The 26,547-nt window shown below is 58.8% G+C and overlaps 2 protein-coding genes across 9 annotated transcripts in view; both read right to left on the bottom strand.

The window, feature by feature from the left end:
* Positions 1 to 420: 420 nt before the first annotated feature.
* On the bottom strand, positions 421 to 5,550 carry UPK3B (uroplakin 3B). Its single transcript, XM_067011998.1, has 6 exons — positions 5,348 to 5,550; positions 5,048 to 5,197; positions 4,573 to 4,810; positions 3,278 to 3,357; positions 2,424 to 2,553; positions 421 to 1,956 (listed from the first exon to the last, which is right to left on the bottom strand). The coding sequence occupies exons 1-6, from the start codon at positions 5,424 to 5,426 to the stop codon at positions 1,797 to 1,799; spliced, it is 837 nt and encodes a 278-aa protein (XP_066868099.1). The 5' UTR covers positions 5,427 to 5,550; the 3' UTR covers positions 421 to 1,796.
* Positions 5,551 to 8,742: 3,192 nt separating this feature from the next.
* DTX2 (deltex E3 ubiquitin ligase 2) overlaps positions 8,743 to 26,547 on the bottom strand; it is a 35,311-nt gene continuing 17,506 nt past the window's right edge. For 3 of the 8 annotated variants that reach the window (XM_059038149.2, XM_059038148.2, XM_067011994.1), the window contains 6 exons: positions 20,913 to 21,013; positions 13,491 to 13,564; positions 12,319 to 12,477; positions 11,151 to 11,312; positions 9,908 to 9,997; positions 8,743 to 9,287 (listed from right to left, as the gene is read on the bottom strand). In XM_059038149.2, coding sequence (XP_058894132.1) covers positions 9,060 to 9,287; positions 9,908 to 9,997; positions 11,151 to 11,312; positions 12,319 to 12,477; positions 13,491 to 13,564; positions 20,913 to 21,013 — 814 coding nt within the window. In that variant the 3' untranslated portion in view covers positions 8,743 to 9,059. Of the gene's footprint in view, positions 9,288 to 9,907; positions 9,998 to 11,150; positions 11,313 to 12,318; positions 12,478 to 13,490; positions 13,565 to 15,984; positions 16,126 to 20,912; positions 21,014 to 26,547 lie in introns of all 8 variants that reach the window. The other 5 variants (XM_059038146.2, XM_059038145.2, XM_067011997.1 and 2 more) reach the window with 3 other exon arrangements.

Raw genomic sequence — 26,547 nt, 5'->3', positions numbered from 1 at the left:
GGGCTGGTTCCCATGGCCAGGTGCCACTGAGGACACCAGGGCCTGAGCTCCTGACTGCATCTGAATCTGCCTCTGTCTGCACCCAGAGCAGGTCTTGTGGCCGGTGGGGATGCAGGCAGGGTGGGAGAGAGACCACAAGGGACCAGGGGTGCACGGGTTTTCAAAGTAGACCCCCCTAAAGTGTTTGCCTGGGAGGGAGCACTGCTAAATCCACCTGCGTTAGTGGGAGGCTTCCTGGCCCTGCCCCACTGTGGGTGGGTTTCCCTGGGCCCGTCAGGAGATGGGGCACCCTCAATGTATAGTTAGGGCTGGCAATCAAGGGCATAGGCTCAGGGCAGCCCCGGGTCTGGTGTCAGGGCCAGGCTGGGCCCTGCGTGTAAATTCTCCTCTTCCAGAACCAGCACAGGCACTGCTAGGATGGAGGAGCCAGACTGCATTTATTCATCTCCAAAAAGCAGGGGCTTCCCGCTGGCCACCACTGGGCACCCTCCTCGGGGGGCCTGCCTGCTGGGAGCCGCGGTCAGACTAGAGGGGCCGGGATTGGGTCCAGGTACACGGGGGGCGGGGGAGGTGACAGTGGACAGTGCGCGGCGGGGAGGGTACTGAGCCTCAGTTTTTCCGACCAGAAAACGGTGGCGGCTGTGCGGATTGGACGACACATCGTAGATCCTCAAGCGAGAGCGTGACTGCTCATTCCTCTGGCTTGGCCGAGGTGGGACCTGGAGCCCTGACCTCCAGAGACCCCCCTGAGCGGCGGTAGCTCTACGACATCGGGTCACCCGGCGGGACTGGCAGCAGTTCATAGGAGTGCGCACGCGCGGGACCCTGCGGCTGCGGTGAACTGGCGCCCCCTTGTGGCCACAGTGGGAACCCCCGGCCTTGCGGGCGGGAGGACTTCACGCTGCTGAGTTAAGCGTATCCTCCTGGGTGATGGGGGCTCGCGGACCCCAGAGAGTCCATTGGGGTGATCGTCTGCGGTGTGTGAGCCCAAGGGTATGTGACAATGTGAGGGAGTGATAGCCTCCCAATAGTAACAGGTCACATCAGGACACGCGGTCATCTGAGGCTCAGAGGCAGTGAGTGAGCTCCCAAGAACAGCACCGGGCTCTGCGTGAGCGCCCGTGTCTGACACTGTGCAGGGCATGCAGCAGGAGCTCAATAAATGTTTGTGGCGTGAGAGTGAGTGGATAAGTGTGTGAGCCATCTGCTCACAGATGGCTGTGGATAAGTGTGTAACCCACTGTGTGCAAGGGGGTTAGGAGTGGTGGCCGGAAAGTCATAACGAGTGTCTACACTGTCAGACCTCACAGCTGGTTGAGTGCCACCCTCAGAAAGGGCCCCCCGTCCAGGGACAATGGAAGAACCTCTAAAGGCTCCACGGCAGCCCCAGCCGCTGGTGGATGGGACAGAGGGACAGAGGGACAGAGGGAGGCCTCATATACCCCAGGATGGGCCCAGCCCAGCCCCCTGCACAGGGCAGACAAGGCCCCCTGCAGGCCTCCTCCTGGGGCCTGGAAGCTTCCTGTCAGGGCAGTCTCTCCACATCACCTTCCAGCCTCGTTGGAGGCAGAACAGAGGCAGATGGCGGCGGGGGCCGGATGCTCAGCCTGACCACAGCCCTCCCCCGAGTGCAACTTCACTGCCTGGAGCGGGGCAACTGGGAAAGCCCAAGGCAGGGCTGCTAGCGGTGGGATGGATTTCAGGCAGGGTGGGGAGGTGCGATGGGGGAGGGGCACGTGGATGCAGGTCCCCCACAGCCCCAGCCCCAGCCGTAGCCGTTAGCCGTATGGGCCAGGCTAGGGGCTGAGGCTGGGGAGGGGTTCCAGGCCAGGCTCGCAGCCCATGGGCAGTGTGGCTGCCTCTCTGGGTGGGATGCGGTGGGTCATATAGCACGTCCCCATGAAGGAGCCGATTCGCAGCTGCTCTGGGGCCTCCTCCGGCCACCACAGACTGGAGCTGGATGGGGAGAGGAAGAGGCGCAGCTGTCTCCCTGTGGGGTGGAGTGGGCTGCCGAGCTCCCCACTCCCAGAGCCCTCCCCCTGCAGCCTCTGAGCTCCCTTTCCTCCCTTGTAGAACCAGCTGGAGGTCTGCCTCCTCCACGTGGCCACCCTGACTACCTGGGTGTCAGTTCGCTGAAATGATAAGAGGGCTCATTGGAGAGAAAACAAGGTCAGGGAGGAGAAAGGCACGGGCAGAACAAGGTGGCCCCTGCTCTGAACCTGTCGTCAGAGGAGCTGCTGGACCACCTCCCTGACCTCCCAGGTGAGAGATATTGGGGCGGCAGGGAATTCCCTGCACATCCCTGGAAGGGGCACCGCCCACCTCAGAACCACAGGGCTCATGGAGGGCTTCCGGGTGCTGGGACCAGTGAGAGGGAAGAGGTTCGGGGTGAGAGAGGGGCCCTCGGGGGTGTCACCACTCACAAGCGCATGCTGGAGGCTGCCAGGAAGGCCAGGAGCAGGAGACCGGCCAGAGAAGAGAGGATGGAGGTGATGACAATCATGTCACCGCTTCGCCGGCCTGGCCACGTGTCGATGGAGCCTGGGGACTTCCCTGCACACACAGTGGTTCTCAGAGGCTGCCCCTGGACCCCAGGGCGGTCACCTCCCCACCATGCTCACACCCAAGGCTGACTGCCTTACGTCCCCAGCCATCCTCCTGAGCCCATCCATCTGTCCCTCTCAGCTGGGCATCTGTGCTCTGCCAGCCTGGGCCACCAGCCATCGCTCTAGCCTCTGCCTTGGTCTCACCTTCTGGGCTCTTCCCACCAATGTGCCTGCCCACTGCCCCGCCTGTGGCAGGAAGAGTGGCAGCAGAGCTCAGGACTCTGCCCTGGGGCCTCTCAGCCCATCTCCCAGGCGCCCACACGTGGGACACTCCAGCCTTTCACGTGCAGTTTCCTTACCCTGGGACCCACAGCCCTGACCGACTCCAGCCGCCTTCTTGCCCTGGCCCTTCTCCTCCACCTGGCAGTGCTGGGCACAGGGTTGGCTCCCTGAAGGAGGGGAAGACTGCTTCTGTCTATGACGGGGCTGGGGGCCCGGGGCACCCGAGGGTTGGCAAACACCTCGGGGTGGACAGAGCCGGTGTCTCCGTTGATGGGGTCGACCCGGTGCCCCAGCCTCCAGCACGAGGTTCTGTATGGGGGGGGGGCTGCCTCTGAGCCCCCAGTCCCACAGCAGCAGGGGGAGGGGCCGGCTGAGCACGACCATGGTGGAGAGGGCGGCCAGTCCACAAGGGGCAGACTGGAGCCGGAGCGTCCCTCCCCCAGCGCTACCTTGGCGGAGAGTGATGGGGTCGGACCACCTCGTCTGGGCCTGGGGTGAGCCCTTGGAGTCCATCAGGAGGAACTTCACCCTGGGGAGAGGAGGAAGGGTGACGCTCCGAGCCTCGACTGCCCTGGGCGAGGCACCCACCTCGGCCAGGCCCCAGGCAGCCGTTGCTGGCTGGCCAGGCTGTGGGCCTTTCCATGTATAGGGGAAGGTGGGGCCCATCAGCACCGGCTGAAGCCTGGCCCTGCTCTAAGGACCCCGGAGACCTCTCTGGCCACAGTGACCTCTGCCAGCAGCCCCAAACCATCTGAACCGTCGCTCTCCAGACACCCTATCTGGTTTGGGTGGCCCCGATTACTAAGTGTCACATGCAGGGTGCCTCAGGGTGGCTCAGCGGGGCGCATGGGGCCGGGGGGCCCGGCCTCCCAGAGAACTCTGCCTGTGAGGAGTCTGTGAGGCCTTGGAAGGCCCCCCTGTCAGAGCGGGCACCCCAAGCAGAGGCCAGGGAGGGAGGGCTGGGATCAGGGCGCACTCGGAGCCCAGGGTCACGGGAGGGGGCAGGCTGAGCTCGGGGGCACCGGGAGCCGTGCGAAGCCTCGGTTGTATCTTTGTCCGCGGGTGGGAGCAGAGCTCTGGAAGGTTTCCGAGCCGCGAGGAACGCAGGCAGGCTGGCACTGACGTGACGGCTCCGGGGGCCGCTAGGGATGCGGCGGCAGGTATAACTGGAGGCCGCGCCAGGGAGTGGCCGCGGGGAGGGGGAGGGGACCTGGCCGCGCTGGGTGAGAGGGCGAGGGAGGCGTGGGTGGAGCCTACGCCCCGCCCCGCCTTGCCTGGGCCCCCTGCCGGTTCTCCCAGCCGTACTCGGTCTCCCTGAGGACCTCTGGCCGTGTCCCCTCGTCTGACACCTGCTCTCCCACCCCGGCTCTACCCTCAGCCCCAGGCTTAGTTTCCTGCCAGATCTACCTGTGGGACGGTGGGCCCTGCAGCATTCCCCTCCCCCGATGTGGGGCCAGAAGACTCCTCCCCGCCCCCCCCCACCCCACCGGCTCTGCGATGCCCACCTCCTCCTAGTGGGCCTCCTGGAAGGGCCACGTTCTGTCTGCCCCCCCAGCTGGTCGGACCCCACAGAGGAAGAAACCCAGGCTTGTGAAGGGGAGGGGCTTGCCCCGCCTGCAGCCAGGAAGGGGCCGGGCCAGGACAGAGGCCTGGGGAGAGGCTGCGGTGGGGGGGCAGCCCTGGTCCCCAAAACCTCTCCTCTCCCAGCACAGCCCTCTTCCAAGGTCCAGGTTGGGTGACCCACCTGTAAGGTCCAGAGCCGGGGAGGGGGGCGTTGCAGTAGCGTGGCTGCTGGAGGTCAGCAAGGCAGCCGGCGTCATTGCCCACCCTAAGCACCGGGGCGCGCCCCCTGCCACCCACTGGGTCCTCACAGGGCAGCTGGTCCAGGGTCAGGGGCAGCGTCATGTAGTGGCCATCTGTCAGCAGCCTCGGGGAGGCTGGGATCTCAGCCAGTGTCTGGGGGTTCTGGAAGTCCCTGGAGGCTGCAGGAGTGAGGGACAGACAGACTGCGGCTGGAGGGGAGGAGCACACGGGACCTCGCCATAGCCCCTGGCTGGGTCCAAGGCCTCCAGCCCTGGCCCTCCATGCCTCACATGAGACTTTGTCACGTCTCAGAGCGCCCTCTGGATAAAACCCAAACTCCCAATCCACACCCAGTTGTGAGGGGCTCCCAGGGCCCCTGCAGCTCTCCTCAGCCCCAGACCTGCACCAGGACATACCGTTGCTGAAGGCCACCACCAGCCAGACGGTGCTGGCAGCACTGGCATGCCCTTCCAGGACACAGCGCGGCTGCTCCAGGGAAAACGTGGTGGCTGTGACCTTCCCCTCCAGGTCCCATGCTGTTATCCGCGGCGTATAGGGGATGAGCTCTGCAGCCGTGGAGATGGGGTTGAGGGTCCAGGGCCCACTGCCCCTGGGGCTGCCTCTCCCAATCGGAGGGGGCAGGCTCCCAGGGTCCCAGCAGGTGCCCCAGCCCCTTGGATCTGGCCAGGAGCACCCACCCCGGGACCCCCACTCACCCAGGCTCATGCAGGGCTGGGGCCACACCAGTACGAGGAACAGCAGCCAAGGGCACAGCTGCCTCCAGGGGAGCCCCATGATGGCCTGCAGAGCACCCACGCATCCACAGCCTGGGGCTCCGGCCTCACCCCTCCCCCAACACCGTGGGCCTGGAGGAGCTGGTTAGTCAGGCTGGCCGAGGGCTTGAAAGACCTGAAAATGTAAGTGCACCCTCACTCCTCCTCCCAGCCCAGCCCACTATGGGGAGGGAGCTGGGCAGCGCTCCGGTGTGGGGCAGGCCAGGGCCAGTTAGGAGGGCAAGAGCAGAGCCCTTGGAGCTGAGCGAGAGGTCGTTGGACCCCCAAGATGCAGGCCAGGTCACCCCAGAGGCCCATGTCTGAATTTGGGTCCCATCCAGCCTCCCAGCCCTGGGGAGGAGGGCTGATCTCTGGAAACATGGGCTCAGGGCCACATGCCAGAGATTCCTGCACCCCAGGTGCCAGGAGTCTCCCTCTGGCCTTCCATCCCCACCCAGGGAAGGAAGTGGGCAGCCCCAACCTGTCTGGCTCCAGCCCCATCACCGCCCCTGGCCCTGCCGCCATCTCTGCACCCTGCCCCCATCTCTGCACCCTGCCCTTCCTCCATGAGGCCACATCCTCCCTCACTCCCCAGTTCCTTCGTCCAAAGGAATCACATGGACACAGAGAAAGGATTGTAGAGCCCTTGACAGCTGGCAAGTCCCCTACTTCAGCAGTCCCCAACCTTTTTGGCACCAGGGACCGGTTGCGTGGAAGACGATTTTTCCACAGACGGGTACCGTCTTCGGCCTCGGGGTTGGGGACCCCTCCCCTACTTACATTACTCCCATGGGTTTTCACTATATATGTATTTTTAAAATTTTAATTATTTTTAAAATATTTAAATTTTTATTTTTTTTGGCTGTGCCACACAGCCTGTGGGATCTTAGTTCCCTGATGGACCAGGTACTGAACCCAGGCCCTCAGCAGTGAAAGTGTGGAGTCCTAACCACTGGACTGCCAGGGAATTCCCTATATGTGTTTTAAGAATTGAGATATAATTCACACACCATAAGATGTCACTTTAAAATGTACAGTTCAGTGGTTTTTGTTTTCTGGGGGTTTTGGTTTTTTTGGGGGGGGGTTGTTTGTTTTTGTTTTGCTTAAACAAGGAGGGATTTATTTTTATTTACAAGAATCCTGGAGGACAGCTGCTGGCATGGGCTTGGTCAAATGATGACAGGGTCAATGTCTCTGAGATTCTCTGGGCCTTTTTCTCAGTGTAGCAAGATGGCTGCTGTAGCTCCAGCCATCATATCCTCAAAGTAGGAAGGAGGGAGGAGCAGGGAGGTGTTATCCAATCTATCTCTTTTATCAGAAAAACATAAGCTTTCCTAGAAGCCCCTGTAGACTTCCTCTTAAATTTCACTGGCCATAAATCACCAGATTCCAGAACCTTTTCACCACCCCAAAAGGGAAACACTGTACCCATTAAAACAGTCATTCCCAATTCCCCCTCCCCCTGACAACCACTAAGTTACTTTCTGTCTCTCTGGATTTGTCTCTTCTGGATATTTCATAGAAAGTGAATCACACAGTGCATCCTTTTCTGTCTGGCTTCTTTCACTTGGCATAATATTTTCAAGGCTCATCCATGTTGTATGTGTTAATAGTTCATTCTTTTTTTCTGCCCGAATAGCATTCCGTTGCATGGATACATCACATTTTGTTTATCCGTGCATCAGCTGATGGACATTTGGGTTGCCCCCACTTTTTGGCTATTATGAGTGTTACCGTGGACATGTTTTCAGTTCTTGGATGTTTACTTGGTAGTTTTAATTGCAGAGTCATATGGTAACCGCTTTTTGAGGCACTGCCCAGCTGTTTTCCAAAGTGGCTACATTTTACATTCCCACCGGCTGTGGATGAGGGTTCCAATTGCTCCACATCCTCACCAATATTTATTCCCTTTTTTTTATAATAACCACCCTAACGGGTATGAAGTGGTATCACTTTATGGGTTTTTGTTTTGTTTTGTTTTGTTTTTTTGCAGTACGCGGGCCTCTCACTGTTGTGGCCTCTCCCACTGTGGAGCACAGGCTCCGGACGCGCAGGCTCAGCGGCCACGGCTCACGGGCCCAGCCTCCCCGCGGCCTGTGGGATCTTCCCGGACCGGGGCACGAACCCGCGTCTCCTGCATCGGCAGGCGGACTCTCAACCACTGCGCCACCAGGGAAGCCCCACTTTGTGGTTTTGACTTGTGTTTCCCTAATGACGTTGAGCAGTTTCCACGTGCTTGTCAGCCACCTGTGTATCTTTTTCAGAGAAATGTTTTCAAGTCCTTTGCCCATTTTTTAAAAATTGGGGATCTGTCTTTTTATTGTTGAGTCGTAGGAGTTCTTGGTATTTTTTGGATACGAGACCCCTATCAGGCATAAGATCTGCGAGCATTTTCTCCGATTCTGACTCTCACGGGGCTGTAATGGTGGGAGCCGGGCATGGTGGCGGCACTTGGGTGCCCCCCCAACTCCTGTGCCCTGTGAGCAGTGGCGCGAGTCTCACCGTGGAACCAAACAGGACTGGGGTCCAGCTTCTCTATGGAGGCCTCCCTGCCCTCTCCAGCCAACTTCTCCACGAGGCAGTGGGCACAGTGCCCAGGGCCCACGATACTGCTATGGGTCCACAAAAATGCTTTAATTTCTTTTAAAATCAGAAAGAAAAAAGAAAAGGAACTTCTAGATGAAAGAAAATGCTCTAACATATATTCATCTTTGTACCAGCGCGTCCTAACATAGAATTTCAGTCCTTTTCTTCTGATGAGAAGGGCTTGTGGAAGCAAACCCCCTCCCCCACCACATCCGTTAAGTTACGTTTACTCGGGGTGTGTGTCTCTTCAGCCCCAGGCCACACTCACCCCCGCCAGGCAGACGGCAAGCCTGCGAGTATTGGATCCTCCTTCTAAGAAGGTTGGGAAGGATGAGAACTTTGAGGATGGGGTCAGATCAATCCTGTCCGGGATTCCAGTCCTGGCTCTACCGCTGTCACTGTACCCTTGAACCTGTTTCCTCACCTGTAGAATGAAGACAGCAGCACCTGCCCCATGCAAGCAGTGCTTAGAAAGCCGGAACCCTGGGGAAGGAAACGGGAGGGGCCCTGGCAGAGCTGCTGGACTGCGCACTGCAAGAACTGGGGCGGGGCCCGGGGAGCAGCTCAGGTCAGTGCCCAGCTCCTGGCCTCACTGCAGCCTTGGTTTCTTCATTTAGGGGGTTGGATGGGCAGCCTATAAGGCCCCTTCCTGTTCTGACACAGCAGGACATGTGTGTGCTGGCCTCACGCATCAGATTTTACACACACACACACGCAGCCTCTCCACTGACAAACCCACCAGGCCCGCTGACTTTGGCTATAGGGCATTTATTGCAAATAGAACATCTGAGGTATGAGAAGCTGACCTAGACCCAGCCCTGCCCCTGGCTGGGGACGCAGCAGGCAGTCTCTCCTTACCCCCCGCAGGGCCCCCAGCACCGAGGGCCCAACGCGGCCCACCGAGGACGGAGGGGCCCACGCACTGAGGTAGCTGCATCCGAAGCCCTCACAAGCATGACTCCCAGGCTCGCCCAGTTCCCACGCAGACCCGGGCCTGGTGGGGATGGGGACGGGGGCAGGCAGGCAGGAGGAGCCTGGGCTCTGGGCGGAGCACGCCTGTGCCCCCAGGTCACTGCAGCTCCAGGCAGTCCTCGGTCACCCCCTGGGCGGCCAGCTCGGCCAGCACGTTCTGCAGGTAGTTGGGGTCGGGGTAGCCGTGGCCTGTCACGTTGCGGTCCATCTCTGTCTTGTGGTGAATCTCGTTCCACACCACCGTGTCGGTCTCCCCCGTGGTGCTGGACGTCCCTACTGTGAAGATAAGTCGCCTCTTCCAGGCCACCTTCAGCAGCTCCAGGACCTGCCCAAGGGGGAGGGCATGGCGGGGAGCGGGGAAGAAAGGTGGCCGTGAACAAGCACTTAGAACAAACCCCAGCTCCCGGGGCTGGCCTGGAGAGCAGACACCCACCCCGACACTCCCTCACCTCCCTAAGCCTCTTCACACCCTCGGAGTTGTCCCCACCCCAAAGCCACCACACTGGCTCTTCTGTCTGCCTGGCACACTCTTCCCCGGCCTTCGGCCTTCGGAGAGCTGGGAAGTCCCAACTCAGGTCTCAGTGCAGAGGTGGCTCTGCAGGCCGCCCCCCCGACACCCAGGTAGAGGGGCCCCAGCGGCTCCCCATCCCGTCCTCCACGGGTCCACCTGTGAGGTCAGCTCGTCTCTCCCTGGACCCCGGGCACCTGGGACGCTTAATGCACAGCAGGTCCCCGGGAAGGGGTGGTCCACACCCCAGCCGGCCCCCAGGCTTCGTGCCCCTCCGCCTGTCGCAGTAAGAAGGTGAGCGGAGGCAGATCTGGTGTGGCCGCCGAGCTGGGCCCTCCCCAGCCCACCGCCTCCCACTGCACACAGACAGCTGGGCCCAGAGCTGCCAGCCGGCAGGAAGGGGGGGCCACTCCCAGGGGCGTGGGCCGGGCCTTCACCTTGCGGCCCTGGGCGTTGTCCGGAAGGTAGCACTGGCGGGGAAACCCTCTGGCGGTGAACGGCTTTCCAGGGTTGGGGTGTTCTGGGCCCTGCAGGAGGCACACAGACGCCAGGAGTGGGAGCCGAGGGGCCCTCTGGCTGCAGAGGTGCTCGGACACGGGTGCCCAGCCTCACCCCTTCGCCTTCCAGGTGGGGCTACTGCTGCGCTCAAGTGACCAAATGAACTGCCATCTCACATCTCGCTCTGAAGACCCACCGTGAACACGGCACCCACCCACGACTACCCTCCCTGAACCTGGGCCGCTCAGCCTGGCGTCAGACACTCCGGCTAACTCCCTCCACTTCCCCGAAGAGCCCTTAGAGGCTGGGACAGAAGCGCGTGCTTCGCTGGCGGCCCTCTGGGCACGGGGCTCTCTGCACCGGATGGCAGGGCCCACCGCCTGACACCCTCACTCAGGCACACAGCCCCTCCACTCTCGCTCTAGAAGTGGCCGGAGTGGGGCCCAAGACAGTGGCGGCCAGCTGGACAGAGGCTGGCGGCTGGAACCGCACACAGCCCTTGCTCTGCCCTCAGCCACACGGTGACACGCCGTGTACAACTCCAAAGTCCCCTCCTGCTCTGTGGCTCTACTGCTGTCTGGAGTGTTTCTAAATTTCACTTTGAGCCACGGAGAACTGGAGGGAAACCAGGGGAAGCACATAATTAGACAAAACCAAGTGACATCCCGTCAGACTCCTGGCCCCCACTACCCAGTATCTTCCCAACCTGCCCAGGCTCTGAGATCCACCCCCTGGTCCAAGGGAGAGACCTCAGGGGCCAGGGCTCCCGTCTGGGTCCCCACTGAGCTTGGGTTCCTGTCCCCACACGCCCCATGCAAGCGGCTTCCTCAAGAGCAGTCAGGCCAGCCAGCCCACCCAATAAAAGCGCTCCTCCTGCTTAGACGCTTGCTGGCCTTCCACCCAGTACAAGTCCAGCGAAGATGCTTCTGCCTCCAGGAAGCCCTCCCTGGCTCAGGAAAGGGCTAGGGCCACCTCTTTGCTTCCACAACCCTAGAAGCTGGCTCTAGCCCCTAGCACCTGTGCCTCCTGGTTGCTGGTAACCTGACTTGGCAGCCTAGGCACCTTCACAGTGACCCGGGGTGCACAGACTGCTAGAAGGGGGCAGGAGAGGAAGGACAGCACCCGAGAAGGGCTGATTCCAGAAAGATCCGAGGAGGCTCCTCTTGTGCCGGGGCCCCTTACCTGAATGCCATGAGGAATGTTGTAGACTATGAGGATTGTCCCACAGTCCTCGTGGCCGGGGAGGGACACCTGGAACGTGAACACCTCCATCTTCCCCCGGGGCTGGGTTCCAGTTTTCTCCCCATAGATGGTTTTGCAGGAAGGACACTGCAAGCTTCCATCCTGGGACAAGGCAGAATGCCGTGGACTGAGCCGGGCCCCTGAGAGGGGCACCCAGGCCAGCCACCCCGCTGGCTAGATGGGAAAGAGGCCCACAGAGACACGGGTTTGGCCCCGAGTCACACAGTGGGTCCCAGGTGCATTGCCCAACTCCCAGGCAGCCTCCTCGCAAAGAAACTTGATTCCAGAAGCTTCCTTGGAAAGATAAGTTTTACCCCAGAAACTCATGCCATTTTCATTAAAGGGACAAGGTACCCAGAGACTGGCATCAAGTAAGAAAATGAGGTTTGGGGCTTCCCTGGTGGCGCAGTGGTTGAGAATCTGCCTGACAATGCAGGGGACACGGGTTCGAGCCCTGGTCTGGGAAGATCCTACATGCCGTGGAGCAACTGGGCCCGTGAGCCACAACTACTGAGCCTGCGCACCTGGAGCCTGTGCTCCGCAACAAGAGGCCACGACAGCGAGAGGCCCGCGCACCGCGATGAAGAGTGGCCCCAGTTTGCTGCAACTAGAGAAAGCCCTCGCACAGAAACGAGGACCCAACACAGCCAAATAAATAAATAAATAAATTAATTAAATTATTTTGAAAAAAGAAAATGAGGTTTATGAGCAAAAGCTTGCACAGCCGAGTCATGTTTAAGATGAAAAGGAAAACCCTGTGAACGATGGACTGATGAGCTGGCACCTTGGCTGGTACACGATGGCACGGGGACACTGCGCAAAGGCCAGGCCCCAAGGCCGGCCACGGGCCTTCGTTCTCTCCGTCCCCCCGACCTGTCCACTCCGGCTAAACTACAACAAAGGAAGGGCAGCCAGGCATCACCTGCCAACCCCAGTCCCATCCTGCTGCAGGGTCAGGGCTGCAGACATCTCAAGGCTGCCTCCGAGCGGGCCCTGGGCCCCTCACACGGCAGCCCCAGTCACCTGCTTAAGTGCAGCAACACGACAGGGACGGGCTGCGGGAAGGGGACCCCGACCCCCACCCCTGGTCCCGGTGGGCCATGGGTACCTTGTTCCCGTTGCAGTACATGGCCAGCAGGCAGAGCAGGTGGAAGGCGTGGCTGCACTTGGCCAAGCGGCCCACAGCCACCGGCCCGAAGGTCTTGCTGTCGGTCGCGTCGCTGTAGCCGGACGCCATGGACAGCTTCTCCATACAGATGATGCAGTCCTGGAGGGAGACCCAACCCGGGGAACGCTCACCCACGGCCCCTGTCCCACAGGGGACAAGTCCCGTAGGACCGGCCTTCATCTGCTGAAGTGCCTGACCCCAGCCTAACTCAATCTGACAGCTGTTTGTTCCGGAGGCTGGGAGCACAGAGGCTCACCGTCACCACAGCAGGGGGACGGCAGGCAGCACCAAGCATGGGGGCCGGTGTAACAACTGAAGCACAGGTGGAGACGGCGGCCGGACAGCCAGGCAGAGAGGTAAGTACGGGAGGGGCCCTCAGCGCTGGGCTTTACAAGGGAAAGGGAACTTGTCAGACGCACAAGACGAGGTGGGGCGAGGACCAGATCCCGGGAGGCCCTGACGGCCACGTTCGGGGTTGGGGCTTCGTCTTACACGTCGGGGGCCCAGCTGAGGGCTGTGAGCAGCGGGTACTAAATCATCATGGCCACGTGTCGACTGTGTAGGCGGCAGCTTGGAGGGGGTGCGGCGGGGGGCAAAGCAGCCCAGCTGTGCTGGGTGAGCACAAGGGCAGAGACAGACAGACAGCTGTGAAGGGGGAGGGCAGAGCAGGATGGAGGGAGGGGCCGACGTGAGGATGACTTTCAGGTTTCTGTCCAAACCTTTAGCAACCAGATGCTTCCTGTGCACTCAGTTTGTAGGAGAAAGAGGCAAGAGAGTCCTCGGCTCTGGACTGGCACGAATGACTTTGACCCCACCCCTCCAGATTCTCCAGGACTCTCCATTCAAATCGGAGAAAAGCGGTGCCATAGCCCCGAAGCGAGGCTCAGCAGAGGGAGGTCCAGGTGCAGCTGTTATGGGGGTTTGGCAGGCTGGGTTAACCACAGGAACCCCGACCGGCCCTCCCAACAGCCAGGGGGGCAGGATGGCTCTCCGGACAAGGCCAGAGGCTCCTCAGGAAGCACCTTCCAGCAGGAGACAGGCTGGCGTCCTCGTCTAAGCCACCCCTCGTTTCCAAACAAAACCAAAAGCAGCGGGGTTCCCATGACACACACCTCATCCAGGGCCGTCTTCAGCTCTTCTGTGTAGTTTTTTATCACCTGCTCTGGCTCTGGCTTTGGAGGCCCTCCTAGAAGAGAGAAGAACATAAGTGGTGTCCCGAGGAGAATGAACTGGAGATGCTGGAATGAGAGAGAAAGGACGACAGGGAGCGGTCCAAGTTGCTGGGAGGGATGTTAGGGCGGCTCAGGTGGGAAGGTTAGCGTGCAGGAGAGGAGAGACTTGGGCCAGGCGCAGAACGCTCCAGAGCTCTGCTGGCTGAGCCCTTCCCGGCCCACCCACTGGGGGCCCGGCCCCAGGAGCCCTGGAGGAGACGGAAGAGGGGCAGAGACAGTAGCTGGCCACAGCCCTCAGGAGCCACGACGGGGCCTCGGCCACGGCCCTTCACACCTTCACTCAGGAAACCTGTCCCAGGCTTCAGAGGACACGCGGAAGAGTCAAACAGCAGCTTCTAAAACAGATACTCTGGAGCATATTCTGGCCATGTTATTTTACTCAGCTTTCATCATTCTTGTAAGAAGGTCTCGGTAAGAGAAGTAAGTTTTCTGAGTCAAGTGTGTAGTGCATGCCTACCCCATGGGGGCACCTGTGTGCACACCAACTGCAGATGACGGCCACACGGCCACAGCAAACCACAGTCTTCTTGGGCTTGTCCCTGGACTGTGAGGTGTCACAGTGACACCGCACAGTGACACGCCTCCTCGATTCCTAAGCTGCCCACAGTTCTGTCCCCGCCCCCTCCTCTCGAAACCTCCCATTTCTCTCTGTGCACCTGTGCAGGAAGCCTGGAGGGGAGGCTCTGCACCAAAGAGGCCCCACCCAAGGAGAAGAAACGCCCCCAGCTAGAGAAAGAATCGGCATGGCAGGGGCTCTGCAGGCAGAGGCAGCCGCAGAATCAGAGGGTTGGCAAAGCAGAGGTGAGGGGAGGGACCAGGGAGACCAGCACGGCCTGGGAGGAGTGACCCCGGCAGGGCTTGTCATCCTGTCTCAGGTCAGGGGGAGCTCCTGGTCCTAGACCCCGAGACCAGAGGGGCTTGGGTGTGAACCTAAGCTCACGGCCATCAGCCTGGGGCTGCAAAGACTTACAAGCCTGAGCTCCCTCTAGACCAGAGAGGGCCAGGTGATAGTTATGAGGGGAACAGAGGGGCGGGGACCTGGTGATGTCAGGTTGGATTCTGGCTCTTGGGCTGGGACCAAATCAAGTCACCTCTGAGTCTCAGTTCTCTCATCTAAAAAGTGGACCTAATACCAACCAAAGCCGTGATCACTGTAAAGGCATTAGCTGCTATGACCTGAAAAACAGCTAGAGGCAGAGGAAGACCACGCACCCCATACACACGCACACGCACCCCCATACACACAGACTTCTAGGACCCTGACTCTGGTCACTGGGGAGAAAGCCAGGCAAAAGCACAGTCCCCACCGGCACCGGCTGGCCATCCTGCTGGCTGGGACTCTATTCAGATTGAGGGGGGAGGTCTTCTAGAAAAGCCTGGTCTAGAAGGCCACGTCGACTAGGGACAGGCCAGCCTCCAGCTGGACCCTGGGATCCCTCCGGTGAGGTCTGGCTCAGCACCCCTTCCTCTCCTGCCTTCCCGTGCCCAGGCAGCCTTTCAGAACTGGAGGTGACTCTCCAGGAGCCACTTTTCTCAAAGGGGGCCAGTCAGGTGACCGCCTACCCAACGAAAGGGACATCCGAGCCCAGGAAGGCCAGAGCGTCTGCTGAGAGCCTTGTTTTCCCGGGGCAAACCCGAGGGCCTCAGGAAGCTGCCGGCCTCTGAGGCAGAGTAAGAAGGGGCAGCAGGGAAGGAGCGGCTGCTAGGGGTGCGGTGGGGCTGGACAGGGTGAGCCCCGCCCCCCCGGCCTCCCTCCTCCCCCGGTGGACGGGGTCAGGCAGGCAGTGAACAGGATCAGAGCAACCACCAGCCACCGTAGTTACTAGTACTACGTGCCAGGCGCTTCCCGAGAGCGCGTGTTTACTCCTATTCCTCCCACAACCAACCTGCCGTGTCGGAGGCGCTCCGCTCATGAACAGGACGCTTGTGTGAGCTCACAAAGCCCGTGAGCGCTGGAAACCCAGGACCGGAAACCCAGGACCGGCGGAGGCAGAGCCGTGCCCCCTCTCACACCATTCTGAAGGTCACCGGAGCGGTCACACCTCTCTGGCCCAACGATGGAAGCAGAGCCACCATCAGCTTTAGAAATGGCAGGTTTAGAACTTACTACCCACAGGCCCCTCCACTTGAGTTTTGTTAAAACTCATAGCACCTTCCAACGGTTCTGAAACCCCTTCCTCCCTGGCCGTGTGACGGCCAGGGCAGTGGTCATCGGGGGACCCCTCTGAAGTAGCCCCACACGGGCTGGCCCTTCGAAGGAAGCGGCGGAGGGCCGTGGTGGTCAGAGAAGAGCGATCGGTGCAGGAGAGTCAGAGGCAGCAAGACTCGGAGGAGGCTTAGCAGAGGCCAGAGAGTATTCGTGAGCAGGAACTACCTTTCATGGACATTTTCCTCAATCTCTTAACTGAGCTGTGACTTTTAGAGGCCAGACAGGAGGCGGGAGGGCTGGCGGGCTGGGGTGCGCAGCTAAGACACACAGGGAGTCCAATGGCTGACATCAGAATACTCGTCATGCCTACACGGGGTGCGAGATCAGACATGCAGAGAGGGGAGAAACGTTAGAAGGAGTCGTTCAGCACGTGACCTCCACACACCCCGGCTGTGTCCAGCTAGCACTGTCAACGGCCATCAGGGGCTGCCGATGTCCCCGGGGAATCCGGCTGCTCGAGGCTGCCAGGGCCTACCCGGGCCTACCCGCCCCCTCACAGCTCTGGGTCGGGAACCAGTGAAATGCCTGGCTGGCGGGAGCCCTGGCCCCAAGCTCCAAAAGGGTCTGTACAAGCAACCCATCAGCCCGTGCCTGTAGCATGCAGGGGGCGAGTCTGTTGCTTCGGGAGGGCACAGAACAGAACGCCACCCCAGGAAGCCTCCTGAGCATTTCTGGTGGGCGCCTCTCCGTGCCAGGCATGAGGAAGGAGAGCAGAAGGGCGACACAGAAGGGCGCAGCCAAGCTATGGAAACGCAGATGGGCGGGAGCTCACGGTCCTCCCTCTGTGCCCCCTCGGCCACACCCCCTCGGCTCCTGCTCACCTCGCCCCCAGTGGGGCGCTGCCTGGTTTGCACCTGGCCCGCCTAGGTGCCTTCAGCGCCATCGCCATCGCTGGGGAGGCAATCGGGAATGCTGCCCCGGGCCTGCCCCCCACCACCGAGGCGTCCCCATGGCCCCTGTGACCGCTCCTCTGGAGCAGTTAAGGTCCCAAGCCGTGGCTTCCTTCTCTGGTCCCCTTTGTCCTGGGTGGGAGCACAGGGGCAGCCCACGGCGGGAGGGAGCCGCAGCGGGCAGCCGTGCCGAGTGGACTGTCCTACCTTGTCACTCCTTCCTGATGCCTACAGGAGGAATGCCTCACTCCTCAGCCTGGCACTCCGCACGCATCCTAGCCGGACCCTCACCCGCGCTCCCCAAGGACCTGGAACACAGCACGTCCTCCCGCTGGAGTCCCCGTTGCTGCCACACCCTCAGCCACCCTGCCGTCCACAGCACCCTCTACCTAATCCTCCCCCAGGGAAGGGAGCTCTGGGCTTCCCCTCGGGCACTTCCCTTAGCGGGGCTTTCTAGGTGCTCAGAATCTGGCAAGGAGTCTGGGCACAGCGGACAAGCCAGGTGGACCTGCTGCCCACTCGAGAGGCGATCCAGAGCGGTGAGGAGAGACCTGGCCTCGGGATCCACTGGGCCCCACCGTGGCCTCCACCAGAGAACTAAGGCTCTCAGTGGGGCAAATGCGCCCAGTTAGGGGCAGAAGCCGAGGCCGGCAGCCTGAGCAGCACAGGGTGCGTTGTGGTGGTCACTCCGCAGGGGACACCGAAGTGCACATCAGAAGACCGAGGCTGGACCCTGGGTGCCCGCTCATCAGGTAATTCGATATCACCAGCATCCCAAGGTTGTTCCTGGGCTCAAATTGTGGGTTCCCTTGGAACTAAACATCGGGTGGGCCAAATGACAAGCAGGCACAGGGGGCAGACAGATAGAAAAAAAGAGAGCAATTCCTTAGGAGAACCCTGGAGCTTTGTACTTGCCCCAACATGCACCAGCTCCCACCCATCAAGCAGACCCCTCCCTGACTGGCAGCCCCTCCCTGGCTGCCCATGTGAAACAGCCACGTCCCCCTCCTACTCCGTCTCCTTCACTCTGCTCCAAGAGGTGCCCGGTCCCTGCCTGCTGGGGAGCAGACATCCCTGAGGCCACCACTTCAGCCCCGCAAGAGGCCAGCGTGAACAACGCTCCCGCCCTTTTCAATGCAGGACCTGCTCCTCCGAATTCAAGCCACAGACAGCGAAGTCTTAACTTAGACGCCCACAGACAAGCAGCCCATGCCCTGCAGGTCTGCCTTCTTGTGAAAAAGTGTGAAAATCACCCCAGAGCTAACACTTCACAAAAGCGGCGTCCAGTGGACATGATTGGGTGGGGTGGGGGGGACGGACCAAGAGGGGCCATCACATCTTCCCCAATAGCAAGGGCTCAGGGACAGCCCCTCCAAATTCCCCAAATCGCCGTAACAGCTCGGATAGCCACGGCTTTTCCCGCTCTCGTCTTGATCTGCCAGAGCCCCTGGCAGGTCCTGCACATGGGCAGATGTGCAGACACCCCCTTTCTGATGTCCAGCGTTGGCCTTTCGTCTAGTGACCAGGGCTCAGGTCCAAGCCTACCCTCCGCTGGCCCTGGCCGTACCAAGCTGGGCTCAAGGCCAGTACCACTCTCCACTGGCTGACCGGTCTTGGGCAGGTCTTGGTAGCATAAAATGCAGATACTCCTCCTCCCTTGCAGGGTGGGAGCCTGGCCCCAGCCTCGGAGGCCCACTCCTCCCCACCCCCCTGAAGGAGAGGCCCTGGCCAGGCCGCAGGCAGCAAAGCCATCACCTGAGGCGCCTGCCTGACACGGAGGTATATCCTCCACCAGCGAGAGGGGCGCGCAGCCCTTCTGCAGTACATTCGTGGCTGGAGACCTACCTGCAGACCCTGTGCCCAGGTGCTCACCGCGATGCGGCCAGCGTGTTCCCAAACCCATAATCAAATCCATAACTGCAGCCTAGCTGAGAGGTCTCTCCAGACCCTGCTTCTTGGGGATGGGCGCAGGATCCCTGGTTCCCTGGTGCCCTACACAGCGGCCCCAGCTTCAGGTATGAGCCAGAGCCACGTGTTCAGGCGGGGTGGCGTCTGGCCACCGGCTCATCTACTCTTTGCTCACTGGGTCCCAGTTCCTGAACCTTTGGGGTCTGTTTCCCTGACAAGTAAATGGCGATTAAAATACCTGCCTGCCTCCAGGATCACTGTGAGAGCCCAGGCTGCAGGGGACACAGAGGATGTGGCCTGCGGAGGGTCCAGCCTCGAGAGCTCCTCAGCACCCAGACCACTTCTGAGCTGTGTGCAGAGGTGATCACGGCATTGGTATTAAAGCCTCAGTGACCGCAGAGCTGAACGGAGCTGGGCGCATGCAGGTGGGGCCCATTCCCCCACAACCTCTCTCCAACAAGACCAGCACCACACGCACACACACACACACGCACACACACACAGGCCTGAATCACCTGTGGCACTGGATGCCACGAGAAGACCTGAACTGGGCAGGGGCTTTCCAGTCACATTCTTGCTTACTGTTCTCTCTGCCCCAGCAAAGGGCTGATGGCTGAGCAGCTGAGAGACTGAAAGCCTCCCCTCCTGGGGCTTTCCTGGCCCCACTCTCCTGTCCTCACCGCCTCTCTGACTGGTCCTTCCACGTCCTTCAAGGGCTCTTCTTCCCGGCATCCAACCGGGTCTCCGTAAGCTCACTCCCGGGGGGGCACAGGCCGCCCCACTCCACCCCATGCTGCTCTTCTGAACTGCTCGTCCAAACCTCCCTGCCTCTGGGACAGTTCTGCCTGTCTACAGCCACAGCCATCACCCCACCCACCGCCCCGTCGCCTCACAGCGAAGAGCCCAGACTCGGAGGCCAAGAATGCCTGGGGCTGAATCCCAGCTCTGCCAAGGGCCGGCTGGCTGGCCCTGGGAGGTTTTCGGAGTTCTCTGAGCCTCAGTTTCCTTAAACATAAAATGGGAATCAAAGTTCCTTCCCCACAGAGCTGCTACTGGGATGAAATGAGTTACCACACATGCAAAACCCCTAGTCCTTCCTCCTTAATTATGATGATTTATTATCTCTGTCGGCAGCTGTACACCAGGCCTCATTCTCTTCCTTCCCTCTCACAACCAATCCAACCACCAAGTCAGAAGCCCTTACCTCCATCTACTGCCACGGCCCTCGTCAGTGGCTGGCCCACCTGAGGCATGAAGTCCAGGTCCGCAGTGTCTCCCTGCCTCTAGGCCTGGTCCCCTCCAGTCCCCCTGTGCCACACAGTCTAGTTAGCTCACTCCTCTGCCTCCATCTTTAAATGATGGAGGTTCACCAGACTCCTCAGTGTATCTTCATGTACGATTTTACATTTCCCGTAAGTTAAAAAATAACTTTCAGTGGCTTCCTAATACCAGCAAGAGAAATTTTAAAAATAGTTTGGGGCTTCCTGGGTGGTGCAGTGGTTGAGAGTCTGCCTGCCGATGCAGGGGACACGGGTTCGAGCTCTGGTCCGGGAAGATCCCACATGCCACGGAGCAACTAAGCCCGTGTGCCACAACTACTGAGCCTGTGCTCTAGAACCCATGAGCCAGAACTACTGAAACCTGCACCTAGAGCCCATGCTCTGCAACAAGAGAAGCCACTGCAGTGAGAAGCCCGCGCACTGCAACGAAGAGTAGCCCCTGCTCACCACATCTAGAGAAAGCCCGCGCGCGGCAACGAAGACCCAACGCAGCCAAAATTAATTAATTAATTAATCAATTTCTTTTAAAAAGCAGTTCAAAGGTGTAAGGTTAACAAAAGATCTAGTGAGACACAAAAGCACTTACTCAAAATGTTAACTCCAGACAAAATAGTTCTATGAGTTCCCCTGGGGGCCCCTTTAGGGAAATGCCTAAAGCATTTTGGGACAGAAAAGTGACTCCTGAACCATAATTCCAGGTGATGTGAAAACGTAAAAGATGGGGAAAGGCCACACCAGGGCACCCACCATCATCAAGCATGACCCGACCCCCCCCGCCCCAACACTGACACAAACGAACAGGCACCCAGGCTAACCCGCTGGGGGATACACCATCACTGAAAAAAGGCACTGCCCCCCAAGGAGCCTCTCTGGGTTTCCATGAGAACACACAGGGTAACAAGACCCCTGCCCCACAATCTCCTCCCCCTACCCCACGCATTCTCCCCTCCCCCAAGTCCTGGCCCTGCCAGACACAGTCTGCTCTGGAACCTGGAGCGGGGAGCAGGCTGCCTACCTGCGAGAGCTTGCTGGACCCTGCTGGGCTTCGGCATCTGTATGGGCACCGTGGTGGGGGCGCTCCTGGGGCTGCTCACTGGACCGCTGGGCAGGGAGGCACTTGGGGAGAAGAGAGGGCAGAGCTTAATGTGCGCAGCCGACTTAGCAGAAACAGGAGCCGGAGAAACACCGAGTGAGGAAGACACGGGTGCTGCCGAGGCCCCTTTGTGGTTTCACTTCCCGCAGCTGCCTCTGTGCAGTGAGGGCTTCTGGTTTTTTCTTTTTTTAAAGAAAAGATCCCGATGAAGAGTATCTGGAAGGAGGAGCAAAGAGATCTGATGTTCACTACTCTCAGACCCAAACTAACCAAGAAAGAGAATCTGAATACTTAAGATATTAAGCCATGGGCTTCCCTGGTGGTGCAGTGGTTGGGAGTCCGCCTGTCGATGCAGGGGACGCGGGTTCGTGCCCCGGTCTGGGAGGATCCCACATGCTGCAGAGCGGCTGGGCCCGTGAGCCATGGCCGCTGAGCCTGAGCGTCCGGAGCCTGTGCTCCGCAACGGGAGAGGCCACAACGGTGAGGCCCGCATACCACACACACACACACACACACACAAAAGATATTAAGCCAGAGGCTGGCCCGCCATCACTTCCCCTGTGAAAATCAAGCGACAAAAGTCAAACTCCAAGTTGGGCCTTGGGAAGGGGAAGGAACGGTAGGCAGGCACGGGGCAGCGACACGAAAGAACAGTGCTGGGGATGAGCCTCATCTTTTTACACGGTATCGAGAACGAAGCTTTGGCTGTCAAAAAACGTTCTCCTGGACAATCAGAGACTCTGAAGACAAACGTGAAAGAATTATGAACTCACCAGCTTCATCAAAAGGAGGGCTCTGTGGTTCCCCCCAGAGTGGAAGTCCAGCAGAAACCACTCAGAGTGGTCCAGACCAATACCACCAGTAATAGGACCAACCAACATCAGGAACCCCAAGAGAAGACGCTCCGAGAAGAAAATAACACCCCTTTTGTGGTTCCTGCCAAAACGGCATAACCTCAGTCCAATCATGAGAAAACGTCTGACAAACCCAAATTAAGGGCCATTCGACAAAAGTAACTCTTCCAATGGGTCAAGGTTATGGAAGATGAAGAAAGACTGGGGAACTGTTTTACCCACAAGAGGAGGAGGAGAAATGACAACTGGATGCAAAGTGGGATCGTGGGACAGAAAGAGAACAGCAGAGGAAAAACCAATGCAAGTGGGAAAAGCCTTTAGCTAACAGTCCTGCACCAGTGGTGAGCCTCTCTCTGGTTCTGAGAACCGCACCATGTTTACAAAAGACGTTAAGGCGAGAAGTCAAGTAAGGGGCGTGGGGAAACTGTACTCTTTCTGTGACTTTTCTATAAATCCCAAATTAGTTCAAAATACAGGGAATTTTTTTTTCAATGAAGGTCTTGCTTCCCACAGTGACTAATTACAGGTCTCTCACTTGGTTTTAAGCCATTATATATTTTTAAATGGTAATAAATCCATGCCATTATGGTTTCAGGGAGCTCTGCCCTGGGGACAGTTGGCGCAGATGGCCCGACATGCCTGCTACCTCCTCCCCCTCCCCGTGACTCCGTCCTCCAATCCAGCACTGCCCATGTTCAAGGTGACGCAATGGGAAGGGTTTTGAAACCCTTCCACGCAGTCCCTCCACTGGAGCTCCCCAAGGACAGGTCCTGGCATGTTCCTCTGTGTTCCACTGGGCCCAGCCTGGATCCAGGGGCTGGGAAGGTGCTCAGGAAACGATGGACACCTCCAGTCTGCTGTGCCACCCTTACAACAGTCGGCAAACCAGCAACCACCTGGTTACGGCAAATGCTTCTGGAAGCTGCCCAGATCCTTCCCTACTGCCGGCCTGGGGTCACGGGTCCCACTGCCCACTGGTGGACACGATAAGGAGCTGCTGGTTCTGATCCAAAGCAGAAAATTTCACACTGGCTGGTACTGGTTTTCATTTCTGGACTATTCTCCCCAAACAGAATAACTTGTGTGGCCACGCTTCCTGCCACGCTTATCTACCCTCAGCCCCAAGAGGACGATGGAACTGGATCAGGGCGCTCTGATAATGCGGGGGGCGGGGGAGGTGTTAGGTGTGCAGGACACTAGGGCTAAGGTTTTGGCCCCGCTAAACTCTGTTTAATTTGAAGCCACGCCCCACCCCCTTCCTGAGCCTGTTTCTTCAATTCTCAGGTTCTAGAAGTAAAGAATTTGCGAAGATACAGCCCTTGCAGGCATCCTTCGTCTCCCAAGCCAACCCGACCGGGAGCACTAAGCTTGAGCCCATAACCAGGAAGCTGGAAAGCCAAAGCCTGGCTTTGCCACTGCACTGGGCTACTCAGTGGGCTGGGCATCACTGGCCCAGCAGGGGTCTGAGAAGCGGATCCTCCCTTGCTGCTGAGAGGCACGTATCTGAGGGAGAAGGCCTAGGTTCTAGAGCAGAAAGCAGATAGGCAGTAAGGCTTCCAATGAGCAGCTCACCCTGGAACTGGGACCAGGAACCACGACTAAGTTCAATCTGTTTAGGGGTCTCAGGATGTTGTCACTTCCCCTGTGACTTCCTGCAGCTCCTCTCCCATACATTTCTCTGCTTTGATCAGAAGGAACAGAGCAGTAAAAGGATCCAGTGGGTCTCAAGATGGGGACTCTCTGGGGTCAGAACCTCAGAGGTCGCTGATCTCCCTGCACCGTCCCCTAAAGGGCTCAGACTGGCAGAATGTTCCCCGATGTAGGGGCACCATATGCCCATGAAGTGCCCTTCCGAGAGTTCCCTCCCACCTGCCTCATGCACCCCTCCCGCCTGCGGGGTTCCTGGCTCTACCTACTAGGCCCTCCCTGCCTTGCCTGTCTGGGACCATCTCCAGGAGCTTCCAAGTGGAGCTGGGAACACAAGACAGGAAGATTTCTAGTCTTCTCCGCACACAGGATCGGACAGTCCCAAACAGCGGGCAGAGCTAGAAGGCTGGACAGTGAGGCACACAAGCCTTCCTCCAGCTCCCCGCGGGCTGCCACCCACCGGGGAACCTCATGGGAGCATGCGCAGTACAGGAAGCATATGACGTGGAGCCTGGCGACCCCCTTCCAGCCCCCGCAGCGCTTAAAAGCTGGGTGCCTTGGTACATGGCGAGTCCCCTTTCTGAGCTTTATTTTCTCTCTGTAAAATGCGAATAATTCCCAAAGGCCTCCAGGGTGTCTGCCAGGCTCAATCTGCAGCACGATCCAAATGCCCACTGTTTCCCAGGTCTCAGCGGAGCCAGGTGGCTCCGGGAGAGCTGCAGGGCCCTCACCAAATCCTGAAAACCACAGCCCTATCAGAGCAAGAGGAAACTTTAGAAACTGACCCGCCCAATTCCGTAACCTTCAGAGAGGAAAAGAGTCGCAGAAAGAAAATGGAGTGGAGCCGAGGGCCTACAGCGAGTCAGGGGCAAGGACCCACTGGAACCCAGGACCCCAATCCCACAAGTCTGAAGAGCCTGGCCGATACTGGGAGGGAGCAGGGTGCTTTCAGAGGCTGGGAGAACAGCAGCAGCAAGAACACAGCTGATGAAAGCAAACTGAGAGCCGTTTTCCTAGGCCGCGTTAGTGCAGGGACAAAGCACCCCAAGGCCTAGCCACACCAAAGCTGCAATAGAGAGCTGGTCCTAATCACCACCCCAAGTCATCAGAATGCTAAACCAGCTGGCACACCCTCTATTAAAGAATGTGTGCATGACACATTTTGGAAAGTTTTCCATCCAACATCACTGAAACACAAGTTTTGGTGCTTAAAGGGATAAACTTCAGCTATTAGGAAATTTACTTAAACCCAGCGGCTCAGTGACAAATCATGTATCTTTTCGATGGATTACTGCCTACTCAGAAAGGCCCTTGGGGCACCAGGCAAATCAGTCAGCCAAGGTTTTACCCAGATTGAGCAAGAAGTGATTTGAAACTATGTGGGTTACAAAAAAAAAAAAAAAAAAAAAAAACAACAACAACAAAAAAAAAACACATGGGTTCCACAAATTTTGATTTCACTGACTCACATGTCCTTCCCAGCAGCTACCAGTAAACACTTTCTCCTCCACCCACGCGGTAACCTTCACCTGATGCTGCTGACATTCACCTGGCTTTGAGATCTGCACCACAGCCGCTAGAAGACTAAGGTGCCAGGTGTTTTCAAATCCTTCTGGCTCTGCTGGGTTAAGAGGTCAGGGATTTATTAAACCCCCTCTGGCTCTACAACAGCCATTAGAGAAGGGTTAACTGCAGAGAACCACACTACAAACGAGACAGGAAAACACCGGCCCCTGCGAGTGAATGTCACCCCTCCCAGCTCCTGAAGAGCTGCAGGAGATCAAGGTGAACACCCCCTTCAGGCAGCAGGCCCCTCTGAGGCTGTTTCACCTGCCAGCCCCGCTCCCTTCTGGTTTACAACGCAGGGCAGCAGGGTAAGCAGCAACATGCACAACTCAGCAGCAAAGGTAAGGCCATCTGGCCCGGCAGCCTTCCATTCTGTAATTGGCCTGGACGGTACTGGTGGGACCCACCTCATTAGCCTCTTGGGCCCTCAGGCTGGGAAGGGGAGACCCCAGAGAAATATCAGGGGAGACTGATGGGCGCCCCATACCAGAAGAAGGCAACAAAGCCCATGAAGTTGCCTGGCTCAATCCCAGAATCCCAGCTCTAGAACCATCTAGAAACTTGCCGCAGTTAATTTGTAAGAACATAAGCCCCAGGAGGCTAGGCAAAGCCGACCTAGTCATAAAAGCAGCTCCAGCCTTGCTGATAACCCTTCTGGGCTGGCAAACGTGACATGTTTCTCTCTAAGAGAGACTGACTCACATACTGGAAAGGGCCTCACAGAGCACTGGGAGGGACTGGGTCGGCACGGAGCCCAGCTTGCTTGTCTCTGTGCAAGCCCACAGAGAGGGTCCCGGCCATACCTCCCTGTGCTCCCAATTCCCAGAGAGATCTCACATCCACGTGCCCCAACTCCTGGAGGACACGCAGGAAGACACCCGGACCCAGGGGGCCCATCCCCTCCTCTGTGTACTGGCGGCTTCTGCACGCACCCCTCAGGACGCCCTCTGCCTTCCTCTCACTCTGCCTTTTAGACAGCTTCAAGCACTCCGTATGGGGAGTTCCCTGGTGGCCTAACGGTCAGGATTTAGAGCTTTCCTCGTGGAAGCCCGGGTTTGATCCCCGGTTGGGGAACCATCCCACATGCCACGCAGCGTGGCCAAAATACAAAAGAATAATTATTTAAAAAAATTTTTTTTCAAAAAAAAAAAATACTCCACATGCCCCACAAGGGGCCTGGGTTTGATCCCAGCTCTGCCCCTTCCCTGCTGTGCTGCCAACCTCGTCAGCCTCAATGTTCTCCCCTGTAAGCTGGGGACACCCCCTACCATCCGGCCATTGGGAGGATTCATGAAATCACCCACACAGCCTGCTGAACAGGGCCCGGCTATAACATGTGCTTGGTGAGTGACAGCTGTCACTGTCTTATCGAAGCTGGAAGGGTCCTCTGAAACCTAACTAGAAGAAATACTAAAGGCCTGAGAAGCTGCCAAGGACTTCTTGGCCACATTGGGAAGCTTCAGCCCTCCCCGTGGTCAGGCAGGCCGGTG

Source organism: Kogia breviceps, chromosome 14, assembly GCF_026419965.1.
Source record: "Kogia breviceps isolate mKogBre1 chromosome 14, mKogBre1 haplotype 1, whole genome shotgun sequence".
Lineage (NCBI taxonomy): Eukaryota > Metazoa > Chordata > Mammalia > Artiodactyla > Physeteridae > Kogia > Kogia breviceps.
Note: the sequence above shows the minus strand (reverse complement) of the source record. Positions and strands in the feature narration are given on the sequence as shown.